At 37.2% G+C, this 18068-nt stretch overlaps 1 protein-coding gene and 1 long non-coding RNA gene across 4 annotated transcripts in view; one reads left to right on the top strand and one right to left on the bottom strand.

Moving 5' to 3' along the window:
- Positions 1 to 3567: 3567 nt before the first annotated feature.
- On the bottom strand, positions 3568 to 13096 carry LOC148048080 (uncharacterized). Its single transcript, XR_015695968.1, has 3 exons — positions 12978 to 13096; positions 9959 to 10067; positions 3568 to 3920 (listed from the first exon to the last, which is right to left on the bottom strand). It is a non-coding gene; the product is annotated as an uncharacterized LOC148048080 (long non-coding RNA).
- CPEB4 (cytoplasmic polyadenylation element binding protein 4) overlaps positions 13039 to 18068 on the top strand; it is a 60586-nt gene continuing 55556 nt past the window's right edge. The window contains exons 1-2 of one of the 3 annotated variants that reach the window (XM_014053782.2): positions 13039 to 13495; positions 13855 to 15904. In XM_014053782.2, the coding sequence (XP_013909257.1) occupies positions 14783 to 15904 (1122 nt within the window). In that variant the 5' untranslated portion in view covers positions 13039 to 13495; positions 13855 to 14782. Of the gene's footprint in view, positions 13496 to 13810; positions 15905 to 18068 lie in introns of all 3 variants that reach the window. The other 2 variants (XM_014053783.2, XM_014053785.2) reach the window with 2 other exon arrangements.

Raw genomic sequence — 18068 nt, 5'->3', positions numbered from 1 at the left:
TTTAGCCCCAGGCCTGTCGGAACAGCCAGGTTTTAAGGGCTATGCGGAAGGCCTGGAGGGTGGTGAGGGTACGAATCTCCACGGGGAGTTCGTTCCAGAGGGTCGGAGCAGCCACAGAGAAGGCCCTCCTCCGGGTAGTCGCCAGTCGACACTGGCCGGCTGATGGAATTCGGAGGAGGCCTAGTCTGTGGGATCTAATTGGTCTAGTGGAGGTAATTGGCAGTAGGCGGTCTCTCAAGTACCCAGATCCAATACCATGAAGGGCTTTGTAGGTGACAACTAGCACCTTGAAGCGTACCCGGAGATCAACAGGCAGCCAGTGCAGCTCGCGGAGGATAGGTGTTACGTGGGTGAACCGAGGCGCACCCACGATCGCTCGCGCGGCTGCATTCTGGACAAGCTGAAGTCGCCGAATACTCTTCAAGGGCAGCCCCATGTAGAGCACGTTGGACAACTTAAAAAAAACTTATTAGGAATAAATATTACAATACAATAGCAGGCAGGAAACCCTATACTATTTCAGACAAATGGCTATCCAACATCTAGTTCCTGCAACCGTTCTTCATATCTTTTAGCCTCCAGTCCCCTAATGATCTTTGTTGCTCTTCTCTGCACTCTTTCTAGAGGCTCCACATCTTTTTTACATTGTGGCAACCAAAACTGAATGCAGTATTCCAAGTGTGGCCTTACCATTATAAAGTGGTATTGGGAGACTGTGACTATATTGGGACACTGTGACTAAGGAAACTCAGTGATGACCCAGAAAGTTATGAGTGGAAACTAGGTAGAACTCATCTATACTTGTATATTATGATTTATTTTTCCTTATCACAAAAACTTCTCTGGTCTTCCAATTTTCTTTATGTTGTGTACTCACATCTAGCAATATATAAAAGAACTGAAATTACCAATAATCATTACATAAAGGCATGTTTTATGGCAACAGTACATAGCTTTGCTCTGGGGACAAACTGGCAGTGAAAACTGCCATATAACTAATTAATGGCAGATTGCTAAGCATTTTTCCTTGGAAATAAAAAAACTATTATGTGCAATGGGACTTATTGTGTGTTTAAGATTGCAGGTACTTAAGAGATGAAAATAATTGTCAGTTCCACTACACTTAGGTGAGAATTAGGTTAGAGTAAACATACACAGGGCGAGGCTTTAGGAAAGCATAATTTTAATGGCACATTGGAAACACAAACTGGACTTTAAGCATATATTTAAATCTTAATGACTACTGAGAGTTAAATAAATGTTTTAAACCAGATTTTTTTCTCATTGGAAGCTTTGAAAATATTTCAGAGTGACGAATGAAGGAGTGGCCACTTCTATTAGGATCAGACAAATCATCAGGTTTTCAGCCACTAACTAGAACCAGAAGACAATCAAATGCTGTAAATATAGCCATATGACTAGCCTTATATTTTTTCACTTGGAGAGTTTACTTGAAGAATTTCAATGGTTCCTATTTCCTTATGCACTGGATAATTATATTGGGTTTACTTCATATACAACTATTAATATTCTACAAAGTAATTAAGATATTTTTTTATTATGAGTATCTATTCTGGTTAATTCTCACAGCATCTAGCATCTCAGAATGCCTCACAGTGACTAGAAAGCCAGCTTGCATCTAAGCAAGCACCACCAAGGGCAGGGTATCTGGTAGCTATACAATCTGATGTTTTATAGATTAAAAAACACTATTCAAGAATTAATCTTACTAGGAAAGTCCCAAGAATTCTGAATCTTCACTAGTGCTGGTGCTGGCAATCTGAAAAAAATTGCTTGCACAACAACTTTTGCAACAGTTAATACAAAAATAGGAACGCCTTAGTTTAAATGTGTAGAAACTAGCATAGCAAATCTGGATAAGGCTGTAAATCTGGCTGTTTATCTGCTCATTAAGGAAGATGCAATTACTGTATAGGAAAACATTGTTTGCCACCTAAAGAATCTCATGGATACATTCTCTTCAGTTTAGTATAAAGATGTTTTATGAGATTCTGTTTGCCATATTACCATATTTTGAACCTTTGCACACTGCAATGAATTTCCTTTGCATATTATTATACTATTGAATGAAGGATAGAGAACTTAAATACAATGGTAGATTTGCTTTTTAAGTTCTAAAAATTAAGTTAAGGTTAAATAGTAAAAAAACAAATGCTGGGTAAGGGAGAATCCTGTGGCATTTCAACTTATTCCTCAGGATCATTTTGATGATTGTGTGTTCCACTGAAAAGGAAATAACCTATTATCAAAACTATATTTGTTTGCACTAAGCAAAAACTAATGTTGGAAGCATAAAACTGAACTAACCCCTTTTAATTAACTAGTCAACATGTTTCATTCCTGAACTGGAAGTTATCAATATAGCACATGAAAGAAGAAATTATACTTTTTCAATTTAGATAATATGCAAAAAGCACACCATTTGTAATGACCTGCTTTCACTGAATATAACCAAGCTGCAAAGATCTATTATTGGCTGATAATAGCAGCAGTAACAGCAGCGGCTTACTTTAATGAGATTGCTGGCTCTGGGCCCCAGCTGCTCCATGCAGGGCTGTCCCCTTACTCCATGACCTACCAATATGTGCTGTCATCAGTAATGAGATAAACCTGGTTGCTTAACATGGAGGAAAACTATGAGCCATGTGCTCTTTCTATTACGAGCAGATGCCTAAACTGTACAACTTTTTTTCCCCCATTGTAATGAAAGGGGGGAAAAATGGAGCATTAAAAATGCAACAACTCTTTTCAGTCTAGGCTTTATTGCCTGAAGTAAGCCCTGTAATGTTGTGAATCCCCAAATTTAAATTTTGTTCTTGCAAAGTGAAGTGAAGAATGGTTATTCACATTATATTATGCGCATATCATATGCAACAATACAGTTGTATGTCTTTTTCCAAGGCACACCTGAAATATTTTAATGCCGTTTGGCAGGACATGGCATTAAAAAGACTAACTATTATACATTAAGTTTGAATACCGAGTCTTATTTCTGAGGAAACATACAAGATTGTGTTGTATCCAGAACGAATATGCACAGTGAAGGCTATATGGATGGTGCAGCACACTTACTGGTAAAATGGGAAGCTTCTGTAGAATTAACTAGCAGATTTTTTAAAATAAGTATCTGCATGAATATTATCATCCTTAAAACATTGCCTATTTCTGTTTCTCAATTATTTATGCATCTGTTTTTATATTACACGAGCTGTTAAACCTGGGGCAATTTTGCAAAGTCAGGTCATTCTCAAGAAGCACTTTGTGTACAATGAATTTCTTACATCCATTAAAGGACTTGCAAATAGAACTGCATGTGATACCATTCATTAATATTACATAATTACAGTACATTCATCTGAAATACTTCTTTAGGTACTGGCAGCTTTAAAAAAAGGAGAAAAATAAGAAGGGGAAGACAGCATGCTCCAAGGCAATGAATTTTATTAAAAGCTTATTTAACAGGAGAGTGTGTAACTATATAATATTTTAATGCAATTTCATAAAAATAGTAAAGGCATTTTTATTAAGTGATCCTAACACAAATAAATGTTTCTATGAACAGTGTAGATGGTTTATAGAACAAGTAATTGGCGCTGCAGTAACTGAATAGAGGAAGAAAATTGAGGAAAACAAATTGCAATTGCATTTTGATTCAGACAAGGTGTCTGTATGTAAAGGAGCTGACATCATGTTCCTAGGATCTAATCTGCCTTACCTTTTTATATATTTGCCTGGGTGTACACCCCATTAAGCAGTGGGATTTGTTCATGAATAAATATGCATAGGATTGCTCTGTAAAACACCTCTTGTGCAGTATTTGAAGCAAAGACATTCTCTAAATTTGGTCTGTTCTATATCAGCTTCTTCTTGGTTGCCTGGATATAACGCTGGTACAGAATCTGCAGAGAAGGACAGATAATATATATTGAACATTTCTTTCTGTCAGTTTTGTTTTCTACATTCTGTATGGAAATCCTTGCCCATATGTTGGAGATACCAGGAATGAGCTTGGCTGGCCCTATGACCCTAGTTAATGCTGCATTGGATGACTTGTGTCCCATAGCTGTCTCTCTCCCATTCTTGTCCATGTCATTAATTTTTAGGGACTCTTTAAGTATGTGCTACAGAGCAAAAAAGATTACGGAAGAAAGCATGTGACACAGGGATATCTCAGTTTTAGGTATGTATTTGTTAAATTGTAACTCTTAAATTTGTCCACATCAGCCTTCTGTAACCTAGTCCTAATAATAGAAGTGTTAGATTTTAACTCCCAGCATTCTTAGCCAGCCTGTCCCATTGAAATAAACTGCACTTAAAAAGCAGCTGCCTCCCCATTAGTATTCAATCACATCAAAACACAAAGCAAAACGTAACTATCCAAAACCACTTTTTAAATAACAATAAAAAAACTAGATAAATCAGACGGTAAAAAACAAACAAACAAACAATGTTAACAAGACAGTATCTCAAGCATGGTATTTCTTTCTCTTCCTTCCTACTCCATTACCAGCAATCATGGGTTGTTGTTTTTTTTAAATGCTGCTGTACTGACTGGCAAAGCTGAAGCTTCATGGTTGAAGCTTCATGGTTTCCTGGAGCCAAATAATAATCTGACTGTTGTAAATCATTTTCCCACTATAATTTAACCCTGTGTTCTAGAGTCATCCCACCATTGGTGCCAAAATAATAGTTATGAGGTTTCTATAATACTTCGACCCAGGCTGGATGATGCTGTGAACACATTATATGCCACTAGTTGTGACAGACACAAAAGAAAGTCACCTTCTGGGAAACTATCTTCATTCACCTTGGAAAATGGTCAGTGACTACAGGATAATGATAAATAAGTTCATTCAAGTGGAGCTGTTGGAAAAGTTTAGGAAGCCAACATAAATTCCAGATGGATTTTGGTAATTGTGCCCATTATTCTATTTTGATGGACACTTTGTACAATAACGTGCTAGAATTCACTGAGTTCTCTTTACAGACTCTTTGCACACAGAACTATACTCACAGTAACTTCTTGATAGGATGATATGTGCTTTGCAGCGTTACCCATTAATTTTCAATAATTCCTACATTAAACTTCAATGGAGTATAATTACAAAACTTGCCTAATAGTATTATACATTAAGAAATTCTAATGCTTAAAACAATGAATGAAGAGCCTTTCAAAAAAGAGGACTACACACACAGATGAACTCAGAAGCTATTGGTAGACAAGGCTTATTACATCTAGTTTGTACTTTTTAGTTAAATAATCATATAGTTGTTTATTTATATCACCAGCTTATAAAGAAAAATGTATCTGAGAATTATTACAGAATAATAAAACATGATGAATGTAGCATTTAAACAACTTTTACTTTATAAATGACCCATTTCCCCCTAAATTAATCATGTGGATTTAGCTACCTGTCTTCTAATATTATGAACAATGCCACAAAATCTAGCAACTTTAACATTAATACTGGAGTCTAAAAGCAGCAGAAAAGCATCCTTTTTTCTTATGTGCTGGAAAAAATATTTTTAAATAATTTTTATTAAAACCCTGAAATTAATCAACAGTTTTGGCATTGAAAAGTACCAAATATTTTGGAATTTAATTCTTTTCAAAACATAGATTTTTTAAAAATATTACAGTTAAATTGTTTAAAAGGTATTATATATTAATAATAACTGATAACTAATGTATAGACTATATAACTGTTATATAATAAACAATTTAGCAAGAAAAAAATCTATATTAATATATACTTAGAAAGAAAATCTAAACTGGTTAAAACAAATTCAAAGAAAATTAAGAGCAAATTATGAAAAAAATATATGATAAAAATGATTTCAACTGTTCCAGCCAGAATAATTAAGAGTCAGGGTTTATGAAAGGAACAGTTGTAAACATCTATATGCTACCTATCCTTGTTTCCAACTTTGAAGATTCCAAGCCTAGGAACTTGCTTTGAATACAAAAGCTAAACAGAACTTATAGTCTTTTTAGTCCTGATTACACCAGGTTTTTTTTCATATCTGTAATATAAACTGTAACTACTATTTGCTAACCAATCAATATTCCCACAGCTACAGTATTGGTGATAATTTCTTGATTAGCCAGATGACTTTCTTTTCATCTGTCTTACAGCTTGTTTTCTTATTCTTAAGCAACAATACATACTTGAAACAGAGTAATGATACCTGAGATTCAGAATATGCCCTATTTTTTAAAATCAGAATCTCTCTCCCCACCTCCACCCCATTTTTTCCTTTAAAAAAACTACAAAACAACATAATATAAAACTGGTCAGGCTAGTCAAGTTGTCAAATGAATTATTTAACTTGAGAAGGAATGTTAGCAGATGTGTGATGCTGAAGGAATTTGGTGAAATTTAGGTTTAAATGCAGCTAAGCTTGTTGAATAGCTTTGGGCAGTTTATACTTTTGTGACATATTCTGTCTCATGAAGTGTGTGTGTGTGCATATGTGTCTCTATGTGTCTTTTAACAAAACACTATACTAGGTTTCTTAAGAAAATAGAGTATGAATGAAACATGTATAATGGAGCAAGCAAACAATTTTCTCATTCTTTGAGACTTTGTTAGCTTTTACATTGTTGTAATGTGAAGCCATAGCTCAGAGACAGACAAACTTTTGGTGCAGGACAGGGGGAGGCAGAGCCAAACTGTGGATCACAAAAAGTTAAAACTCTTCAAAGCAGAAGACTCCTGAGCCAAATCATTATGCATAAATGACAACACCAGGTTCCCAATAGCGTTGAAGATTTATGAATCCCAAAATTTGTTTTGCATACAGGAACTGAATTCATGGTCCTTCTATACAAACATTCACCATGGTTTTCACAAGTTGTCTTCATATTTATATCACTGAAAATGTTATTCAGATGGAGAATAAAAACAGCAAGAAATCCAAAGGTGTTGAAATAATGAATGCCATTAATCTCCCAGAGAGTGGAGAAATGTGTGTTCAGGACACAAGGGAGATACCTCACATGATGATGTGCTAGGAAAGCTAGTTACCATGGAATAACTACAGGAACAGTAGCTATTAGTCATTATGGGTATTTATCTTGAGGAATAGGGACCATAACTCCTTATTAGTTCTTTGGGGAATATGATGAAACTCTCATCAATTATGCATTTATTTTAAATGGTTGGTTTAAAAGTTGCCATATTAAAATCTTGTATTTGCTTTTATCAATGTGGACTTTGCCAAAAAAAAAAAAACCCAACTCTGCAACAAGCACACCCACATTTCTACAGATGTACCTAATATATTCCAGTTTAAATATATGGAGTTTTGCATAATGCTGTGCATGCTGCCAATATATTCTAACAGTGAGCAGTTCTAAAAGCAATACTACAAAGTTTATTTTCCTTTGCAAAGTACAGTTTGGATGATAAAATGGCACATTAATACTATTTACTTTATATATGTACAAACATAAATGTAAATAAAAGTCTATTCCGCCAACACTAGGCACATATTGTAGCCTTTGCATCAGGTTTCCAGAGAAAAGCTGTTGTACCAATCACCAAGCTCTTACTTCAATACTTCAATTTAGCTAATTCTGCCCAAAACATCTACTTCTTCACCTACTGCAATTTAGATACTTTAGATAACACCACAGTGTTCAGAAAAAAAATCAATCCCATAATACCTTATTGACAAAATCTACATATATGTTAGAAAGCCACAGTCCAGAAAGACCATAGTGAAACAGACTGGCTCCAGGTTGGCATAGGAGTGAGACAAGGCTGTACACTCCCTCCTTATTTATTCACCCTATATGCTGAATATATACTAAGAGAAGCTAGAAGAAGTTGAGCATGACTTTAAGGCTGGAGGAACAAACAATACCTCTGTCATAATGATAAAACTATTTTGATAACTGAAAATGCAAATAATCTGCAAGATCTGTTAAGAAAAGTCATAGAACCAAGTTAAAAATACAATTAAGATTAAATATAAAGACTATTATGGACAACCAGCCTCAGAATTGACAGTGAAGATACAGAAATGGTGGCTAGTGTTTGTTTTTTAGCCTCAGTGATGAACACCAAAGGAACCAGCAGTTAAGAAATATGCCACAGACTAGCACTTGCTAGAGAAGCAATGAAGGCCTTGGAAAATTTTTACATGCTGGCATGTGTACACATCTACAAATATCAGAGCTGAATAGGCGGTGGTTTCCCCTCCCCCCCTTCTATGGAAGCAAAAGATGGACTTGAAAAAGTAGGTTAGAAAGAATATCAACACTTTTAAACTTTGGTTCTGGAGAAGATTTCTGAGAATACCACAGATAACCATGAAAACAGACTGACCATCACATAAATCAATTCAGAATTGTAACTGGTGCACAAATGTTGAGGTTCAAATTATCATATTTTGGACACATTATATGAAGATTTGGCTTGTATGAAGAATGGTGACTAATGTGGGAAAGATGGAAGGAAAGAGAAGAAGTGAAGAAGAACTATCAGCAAGGTGGATAGACTCAAATTATCACAATGTTGGAAGAATTAAAGGATCAGGTTGGAGACAGATCATCCTGGATAGGAATTAAGAGTCAGCATTGACATGATGGCACATCATCACTGAAAAAATGAAACAATCATCCAATAGTGACAGATATCAAAATAATGAGAGTTTATTTTTCTTAAAATACAGATCGTTAATGGGGAAATCATCATCCTGAATTCAATAAATGGATATAGAAATATTCTGATATGATTGGCAGAGAAAGACATCTGAAAACTGTTAGGAATAAAATTGTAATAATAAAGAGTTAGGGTTACCTTAAAGACTAACAAATGTATTACTGCTTGGCTTTCCAAAGCCAAGCTTATTGATCAGATATACTGGTATCTCATGCCACAAAACACTTGTTTTGATTTTGCTGTGAAAGACTAACATGACAGTTACTTTGAAAATAGATGGCTTGATGAGGCCAGCATACATGAAGATTGGAAATTCTAACCACCATCTTGTTTTCCAGCTGTTATGTCTAGGGAAATACTTAAAAACCAGTCCTAAGTATGATTTGCTTTGAAGTCTTTTGGAGTGAGCATACTGTACTTACGATATAAGTTAAGGCCTCCAAGAAAATGAGAGAGCAGTAAGTTATGCATAAATTATAACAGGAAGAAAAAGTGGTAACTTTTTTTAGGATCATTAGGGTAAGATTGCTTAGTGGAAGGTGGATTTCAAATGTATAAAAGAAGTGGTCACAGTGCACTTTTCATATAATATCTTTCATGTACTATTATGTGATGTACAGGGGGTTACTTAGGCAAGACAACTACAGATAACTATAATTGATGGCAATTATGTGCAGCCCACATAATTATATGTTTTCTTGGAAGTAAATAACAGTAACTCCCAAGTAAACATACACTGCATTGTAAGGCAAAACTGTTTCATGGGAAGAAAGTACATTCGTTGGTTGAGTTTTACTGGATTAGAGGAGTGTTCAATATTTTTATTGTGTCTTTTAAAAAATCGACATATTGTTTAAAACTTAATTATCTACTACAACAGGATAAAGGTTTGTTTCCAGCTGATTTTTGTGCGTTGATCTGACTACTTTATGTATAAAGCTACATATAAAGCATTTTAATGCATCTGAATATATTACCAGTTTCTTAATACCTAATTATTGGGTTTTTTTTAAAGTACCAATGCCATAAACTGCTGAAGCTGAGCAAATGTTCATTTTGTTTATCAGTACAGCTCTGTCTTCCAGTGTAGCCTTAAGGCTAATTGTGACATTTGGTGTCAGGACAATGTTGTATTTGATTTTTTTTTTTTAAAGAGGACTTTTTCAGAACTCTCTTTAAACCAAATGCTCGGTATGATCTTTTATACGCATGTGGTATTTAAATCTTCACAATTCACTAAAAAGTTAAGGCAGAATTGAGGGAACCTCCTTCCTGTATAGGCTTGATGTAGGATATAAGGTTCTTGATTTAGCTTCTTGTGGCCTAGATGAAAAGGCCACTCTGCAAACTTCACTGTGTCAAAGTTAGACTGATCTGCAAAAGGAGAAAGGGAGAATTCTGAGATTTTCATGCAGAGGAAAGTTCTCAGTGATTTGATTCTGAGGAGCAGCATTTGGAAAATGACTTTTGGGTGGAGTTTAAGTCAATAACATCATTCAACTCTGGGCGTAATCCAGGAGTCTAATAAACGCTCCCCATCCTCAAATTTGTAACTTTTTTCATTTGGTCCCATGCAAGGTCTTTCTCCCTTTCACTGAACCACAGCAGAAATATGCCCTGGCAATCTCCCCCCCCCCCCCGCCCCAACATAAGATAACCTTTTTTTCATACCCAGACCATAAGGGAGACAGGGTTAAGACATTTACTCTTGGCTATACTGAAGTTAATGCACAATTTTCTTCCACAACCACTCAAGGGAAGCTTCAAGGTTTGTCAATCTGTTGGGAATTTTTCATCTATTATCTTGGAACAGTGGTGGGATTCATTTTTTTTTACTACCGGTTCTGCGGGTGTGGCTTGGTGGGTGTGACATGGCTTGGTTGGTGTGGCTTGGTGGGGATGGCAGAGGAAGGATACTGTAAAATCTCCATTCCCTTCCCACTCCAGGGGACAGTTTCTGCAAAATCCCCATTCCCTCCTGATCAACTGGGATTCAGGAGGCAGAGAATAGATGGTGGCAGGACCAGTCAGAGGTGGTATTTACCGGTTCTCAAAACTACTCAAAATTTCTGCTACCGGTTCTCCAAAACTGGTCAGAACCTGCTTTATATCATCTTTGTCTTGCAGGGAAATTAGTTGACTGACAATAAGTGAACAGAAGTAATTGAGGTAGGATAGGGATCAGCTATTGGGCAGCAGATTTTATGCCAATAATTTTTTTTCTACTGGCCAAGATTGAGAAAATGGCACTTCAACTGAACTGTGTGGAAAAGGCTAAGGAATGTGTCCTTTGATATTGAATTCTAAATAACTGTGTAGGAAGCTGCCTCATACATTGCTCATGCTGCCTCAAAGGCTACTTTGAGTAAAAGACTGTACAGAAACTCTTCTCATTATTTCTTATTCATTGATATGATAGAGATTACACTTAAGATCTTCTCCATACAGAGTGTGCATTATCATATGTGCAACATACATGTACCTAGAGGAAAATAATATGCCAGGTATTTTTCTAAGTGAGAATTTTTTTGTATAATCACAATACAAAATTGTGCGGGTGATCCTGTCATAGTCTTCTTCTATTTGTAATCTTCCTATGTTTTCCCATAAAATCTACAAAAGGGTGATAAGAAAAAGGTGAAAAAACCTGTATACTGTCTCTTGATTAGAAGCACTAGGGTATTTATCTGAAAGCTCTTTTGTTCCCAAAAGCTTTCTTATTTTTGTTCATATCAAATATGTCACTTCACTTGTTGATAGTTAAATTCCTATAAACAAAAAAAAAACCCTTCTAATTTCTGTCTTGGGATATAGTCATCTGTGCAGCTAAATGTATCAGCATATCTTGGATATTTATATACAGTTTGTCCTTAAAAAGGTCTAATACTTCCTGTGCAAACAGGAGCAAACAAGATGTGCCAGATCACAATTATATGTAATGATAATAAAGTCTAGAACTTCTGTAACCGGATAACTAAACCTGCTGCAAAACCTGTGCTGAAATATAAGTGATGAACATCGGCAGATGTAACATCCAAGCCATATATTCAGCAACACTACATTACAAAAGCCAAATTAATGACTTCACAGATGTAGCTGTTAATTCTGAATGTATGATGACTGCAGGTATTAATAACAAGAGAGAATGGCTTGAAAAAAGGAGAGTGATACTTATAGAATGGTTAAATTAGCTGTGGTGATTCTTCATCTTGGCATCTTAACAGACACGTGTTTTGGTGAGGAAATAAATATATGTGATGTCACACAAATAGGCTAGTCCTTGGTATGTAAATACCATGATTGCCAGCCTTATCCTGGTGTGACAAACCCAGTGCCTTCAAAATGGACAAAGCAATATCCTTTTTTTGTTTAAGTTTGGTTCAATAATTGAAAGACTGTCCTCCCTAGCGGGAAGCCTTCCCAACCTGCTAAGATTTCAGTTCCCATCATTGAGAAGCAAGGTATACCTTATCTTCAGATTGGGGAAGTTTGATGAAAGCGAACCAACTAGAAATAATGGGTGTATGACTTCTTAAGACAGACCTTAAGGAAGTAAGAAGCCACTGCTGTGCCTATAGTCACCAACAGTCAGACTGAATGGTTAAAACAAGAAACTGTGAATATTACATTCCTAAGGGGAGCTGTGACTCTCTTTAGAGAGTCTCCAATATCACAAAGGAAAATGTCATATTCCAGTTAACCCAAAAATGCTTTTTCATGATCTGGATGACTGAGAATCTCCATAGTCATATTCTAGTTAAACATTTTTTATTATTATTATCAAGGATTCAACTAAGTTGTTGTCTAAGATCTACGACTGGGATTTAAAATATATGCCTGTTTTATCAAGAATAATTTCAAGCCAGACTACAAAATTTGATACATCCAGAAACTTCTTAGGATGCTTAAAATAAACTGACCCCATCAAATAAACTGACTTTCAGAAACCATAGCCAATGAAAAGCTCACGCCTGCCACATTCAAAAATGGTTGCTTAGATTAGACCAAACTATACATTTAACAGACTCTGTGGCTTCATTACCTAACCCAACATGGCGGCTCAACTTCTCTTGAGGGAAAGAAAACTGCCCGAAGCAAGAATGGCGGACGCAGCGCCGCCCCATTTGCCCTTATGTAAAAGGGAGGCCGACTCTCGCAGTCCCTCTTCTGGCTAGAAAAAGGCGTCCTAGCGAGTGAAGGGAGAAGAGGCGTGGCTCATGCAGAGAAGGGAGAGAGAGAGCGAGAGAGCGAGAGAGAGAGAGGAGGGGCGGAGCTTCTCCGTACCGGAAGTGTCGCGCTGCCCCTCTCCAGCTGGTTGTCATTTCGATCGGAGGCTCGGTCCTGTGGAGACGGCGGCGGTGGCTGAGGCGGCCGGGCCGGGCTGACGCACCGGCGTATTTGACAGAAATAGCCCAGCGTCTCCGCGATTTAATAGGAGCCTCCCTCCACCCTCCCGATCGACGATTGTTTTACATGAGGGGCAAAGAACGACGCCGGGAGGAGCCGAGGCGGAGAAGCAGTCGCAGCCCCCGAGGATCGGCAGTGGGAAGAAAGGCAGGACCCCTGGGAACCGCTATCGCCGCCACCAACGCTTCCCTCTTTTCCTCACCCTCCTCCTCCTCCTCCTCCACCTCCTCCACCATCATAAGAGCCAGCCTTGATTCGGCCCTTCCCTGCGCTTTCGCCACTAAGTGATCCTCGTGACCCTCCTCCCTTGAGAAACCGGCTCCCATGGGGGAGAGAGGAGTCCGGCTCCCCGCCAGCGTCGTCCCCTCCCCGGCGGAGACTGCTCCCCTCCAGAGGTAAAGTCCTCCCCTCTCTGCGCGGGTAGTGAATGGTGAAATCCCCATTTTGGTGCCAGCTCCTACCTCTGAGAGAGAGAGAGAGAGAGCGAGAGCAAGGGCGGCATCAGACCTGTATTTCCTTCCTTCCCCCGCGGAAGAAATCTCACCAGAAGGAAGCCTTCCCCTCCCATGCCTTAGATATTCTCGGTATATGGATTTGAGCCTAAGCCCTTCTCTCGGTTTTTTTGCCCAATAAATTATTCTGCTGATGACTTTAAAAAAAAATGTTTTAACTTATGCTGTCCGGGTATTTTTCCTCCATTCCCCCTCCAGACACTTGACTGCTGATTTTCTGAGGTGAAAATTTTCCTCTGCAGGCAGCCAGGATTCATCTGAAGGACACGTAAATATCGGATCATAATAGAAGGCGAGCTTCAAAAAGCAGGAACCCACCCAGCCAGCCAGCAGCAGCAGCAGCAAGAATCCACCCTTCGCCTGCTCAACTCAGTCTGTACACATACACCCAGCACTCACTGAATGCCAATATTTAGAGATCAGAAAAAGGAACAAATCCTCACACCCTCCCTCTCGAGATAGAAAGGCCTTGTCAGAAGGGCATCCGCATAAGTCATATTATTCATAGTCCTACAGGCAAAGGCAGTAGCAGCACAGGTTGTGGGGGAGGGAAGTTTCTCTTCTAGAATTTGCTTCCCTAAAGAGATCCTGAGCTAAAATCTTTACATTTTCCACAGCAAGGACTGTTAGAGTAGAACACAGATATATATTAGATTATATAGAATTTATTAAATGATTCCAGATTTAAATATATTTTTGGAGCTGTGAAGGAGTGAGGAGTACCAGATGTCATGATATCTTTTTTTCATTAATGTGTACGTGAGCAGGTTGAGGCAGTTGGTAAGACGAGAAAGTTAATATATATTATATCTATATATATCTATATATATCTTTTTTTAAAAATATCCCTGGAACTTTCTTTCATCCCCACTTCATTCTTGTGTATTTCCTTTTTAAAAAAGGAAAGCTCTTATTTTGTTAACCAAAGATTTACTTTCCATTCCTTCTGGCTATTAGAAGGAAGTGAACACAAATTGACCCATGTCAATATTTTAAGTGATCTCACTTACAAGAATCCAGGAAAAAAAATCCAAATCAGATATCTCAAGTGGGTAGGAAGAAAGTTTGTCATAAAAAGATATTTTCTATTCTGTTGCTTTAGTAGAAGAAAACCATTTAAAGATTTTTTTTTCTCTTTCCAGGAGGAATTCAGATTCTAAAATAAAATAAATGGGGGATTACGGGTTTGGCGTGTTAGTGCAGAACAACACCGGGAATAAGTCAGCTTTTCCAGTCAGATTTCATCCACATCTGCAGCCTCCACATCACCATCAAAATGCAGCCCCCAATCCTGCTGCTTTTATAAATAACACAGCTGCCAATGGCAGTAGTGCTGGGTCAGCTTGGCTCTTTCCTGCTCCAGCTGCCCATAATATTCAGGATGAGATTCTGGGGTCAGAAAAATCGAAAAGTCAACAACAGGAAAAACAAGACTCCCTAGAAAAACAGCAGCTTTCCCCTAGTCAAAGTCAGGAAGCAGGCATGCTGCCTGATTCTGAGAAAGCTAAATCTGAAGAAAGCCAGGGGGATAATTCTTCTGAAAATGGCAATGGGAAGGAAAAAATAAGAATAGAATCACCAGTGTTAACAGGATTTGATTATCAAGAGGCTACCGGGCTAGGTACTTCAAGCCAGCCCCTGACATCTACTGCATCTTCTCTGACTGGTTTCAGTAACTGGTCAGCAGCAGCTATAGCTCCTTCGTCTTCAACAATAATAAATGAAGATGCGAGTTTCTTCCACCAGGGAGGGGTACCTCCTGCTTCAGCAAATAATGGTGCTCTGCTGTTTCAGAATTTTCCACATCATGTCAGTCCTGGTTTTGGGGGTAGTTTTTCCCCTCAGATTGGACCCCTCTCTCAGCACCACCCTCATCACCCCCATTTTCAACATCATCACAATCAGCATCAACAACAGAGGAGGTCTCCTGCAAGCCCTCATCCACCTCCATTTACACATAGAAATGCTGCTTTTAATCAACTGCCTCATCTTGCTAATAATCTTAACAAACCACCCTCTCCATGGAGCAGCTACCAAAGCCCATCACCTACACCATCTTCCTCATGGAGTCCTGGTGGTGGATGTGGTGGGTGGGGTGGGTCCCAAGGGCGAGATCACCGCAGGGGACTGAATGGAGGAATAACACCCCTGAATTCCATCTCACCCCTGAAGAAGAATTTTCCAAATAATCATATCCAGTTGCAGAAATATGCACGACCCAGTTCCGTTTTTGCTCCGAAATCTTGGATGGAAGACAGTTTGAACAGAGCTGACAATATCTTTCCCTTTCAGGTGAGATCATTTTATTAATATTAAGACAGAATGCTTTATAAAGAGATCTAGAAAAGACTGTGTGAATTGTAATGTTTTATCTTTTTGGCATTGTTTCAAATATTAAAAATGCACAATTATAAAATTGATTTTAAAAATGCACCTAAATGTGTAGTTGATCCTGTGACATTTCATGCCATGGTTATTCATGTCTGAATCATGGATGCTTTGTATAGTGTTTGCCAGAGAAATACCTAAAACAAAATAGGAAATCTATTATCTAGTTAGTTTGCTGTCAAATCAGTATTATCTGATCAATAAAACAACTACAAGAACAATAATTGGAGTCATCCTTGTAACTGAACAAAATCCTAAAGCACAAGAACTGTTGAAAGTGTGCACCTTTTAAAATATAATAGAATTCAGTGCAATTAATTATTACCGATTTATAAAACTAGAAAATACATCTACAACTTTGTACAACAAGCATTATTTTCATTTTGATTTAATTTGGAATATGTAGGTTTTTAAATGCAGCTCAAATAATCTTAAAATGTTGATCTGGTCTCTGCTAGGAAGGGCAATATATTTTAGTAGTAGATTATAAGTCATTACTAAAAATAGATGTGGACTATTTGAGACAGCTTTTTCTATTGGAGGGTAGCCATTTGCTATAAGGAAATAGGCTGAGAATTTCAGTAGTACCTATTTCTCCACTTATAAACAATTACCACTAGAAATCGCCATTTAAACAATGCAGTGACAATATATTGTGTTTCATTATTAGCTGTGGTTAAGTCTGAATATTCTGTAATGTTTTACTGAGATAGCAAAATTATAGCAAAAGATAGCAATATTGATGAAAAACTAAAATTGTAAAATATTTGTTATTTCTCAACATGGTATATATAATCTGATGAGTCCTGTGACCTAGTTTTGTCATAATTGGAAAACTGGTAGATAGACAAAAGCCATACTTTTTTTAAATATAGAAAACTATTTTATAATTGGGTTAGATTACCCAGAGGACACGTCTTGTATTTTCCTTTTAGTTCGTGCACCTGAAATAGAAATCATGAAATAATAAATCAGGAAGCAATATGAGGAATCATAAATCCACTAATAATATGAATCAGCTGGACTATAGGGGTAATGGTTGAGCCTCACTGCAGCAAGATTTGGTTCATTGTTTTAGTAGTTCATTTTGCAAATTGTGATTATATAAAGAAACTACACTGTGGTAGGATACAGCATTGTCTTTCTCTTCATAAATTAAGGCCTCGGACTTAGGCATGATGCAAGTGGGATGTTTTGTCCTGAAATACTGGAATATTATTACGTGATTTGTATTCTTCGGATTATTATTTCTATATATATATATATAGATATATATATAGAAATAATATATTGTGGCAATATATTGTGAGCAGGTTTTTTTCCCCCTGAAGAACAAATTGGCCATATCAGGACCGAATCCTCACTCTTTGTATCTAGCAAAAGGAACATATTTTAATGAAGTACGTTTTAATTTGAAATGCTTATGCTCAGTGCTGAGAAGGCAAGTGCAGGACTTCAAAGAACAGCTGAGTATTGCAAATCTAGAAAATTCTCCAGTAATCTTTGGCATTTACTTTTTGCAGCATGAAGCAGATAGTGCTTTTTTTTTTCTTCCTCCTTTTTCACATGAAATGGTTCTCTTTTTCCCTCCCCAAATGATTGTGCAAGATAACTATTTATTTCGAATGAAAGTGCATGCAAAAATATGTTTACAAAGCTTTACATGGATTAAGCTCTTGGAATACCTACAATTCAATTCTGCCTCTGATACATTTAATTATAAGACCTGCTTTTAGTTATGTTTAGTATTACTGCTATGTGGTATCTTGCTAGAAGTAACAAATACAATACCATTAATTTGGACCAACGTTATTTGTTCCACACAGACACAAATAGCTTCTATATAAAGAGACGTTCCCTTTTCTTCAGTAAATGAAAATTCAGTAAATTCTGCAATGTTTATGCAAATGTAATAATCACAGACTCCCCTAGTAGAGGAGCTGGCCTTATCTTGGTGTCACGGGAAATACAGACATGAATATCCTTCCAAGATTAACTCTGATGCAAAAAGGCCTTTGCTGACCTGGCTTTCTTTTTAAAGACCATTGCCTGGTTTTCATGCAAATAC

The sequence above is a fragment of the Thamnophis sirtalis genome, unplaced genomic scaffold, assembly GCF_051295495.1.
Source record: "Thamnophis sirtalis isolate CommonGarterSnake01/CBP01778 unplaced genomic scaffold, rThaSir2_p1.2 scaffold_3, whole genome shotgun sequence".
Lineage (NCBI taxonomy): Eukaryota > Metazoa > Chordata > Lepidosauria > Squamata > Natricidae > Thamnophis > Thamnophis sirtalis.
Note: the sequence above shows the minus strand (reverse complement) of the source record. Positions and strands in the feature narration are given on the sequence as shown.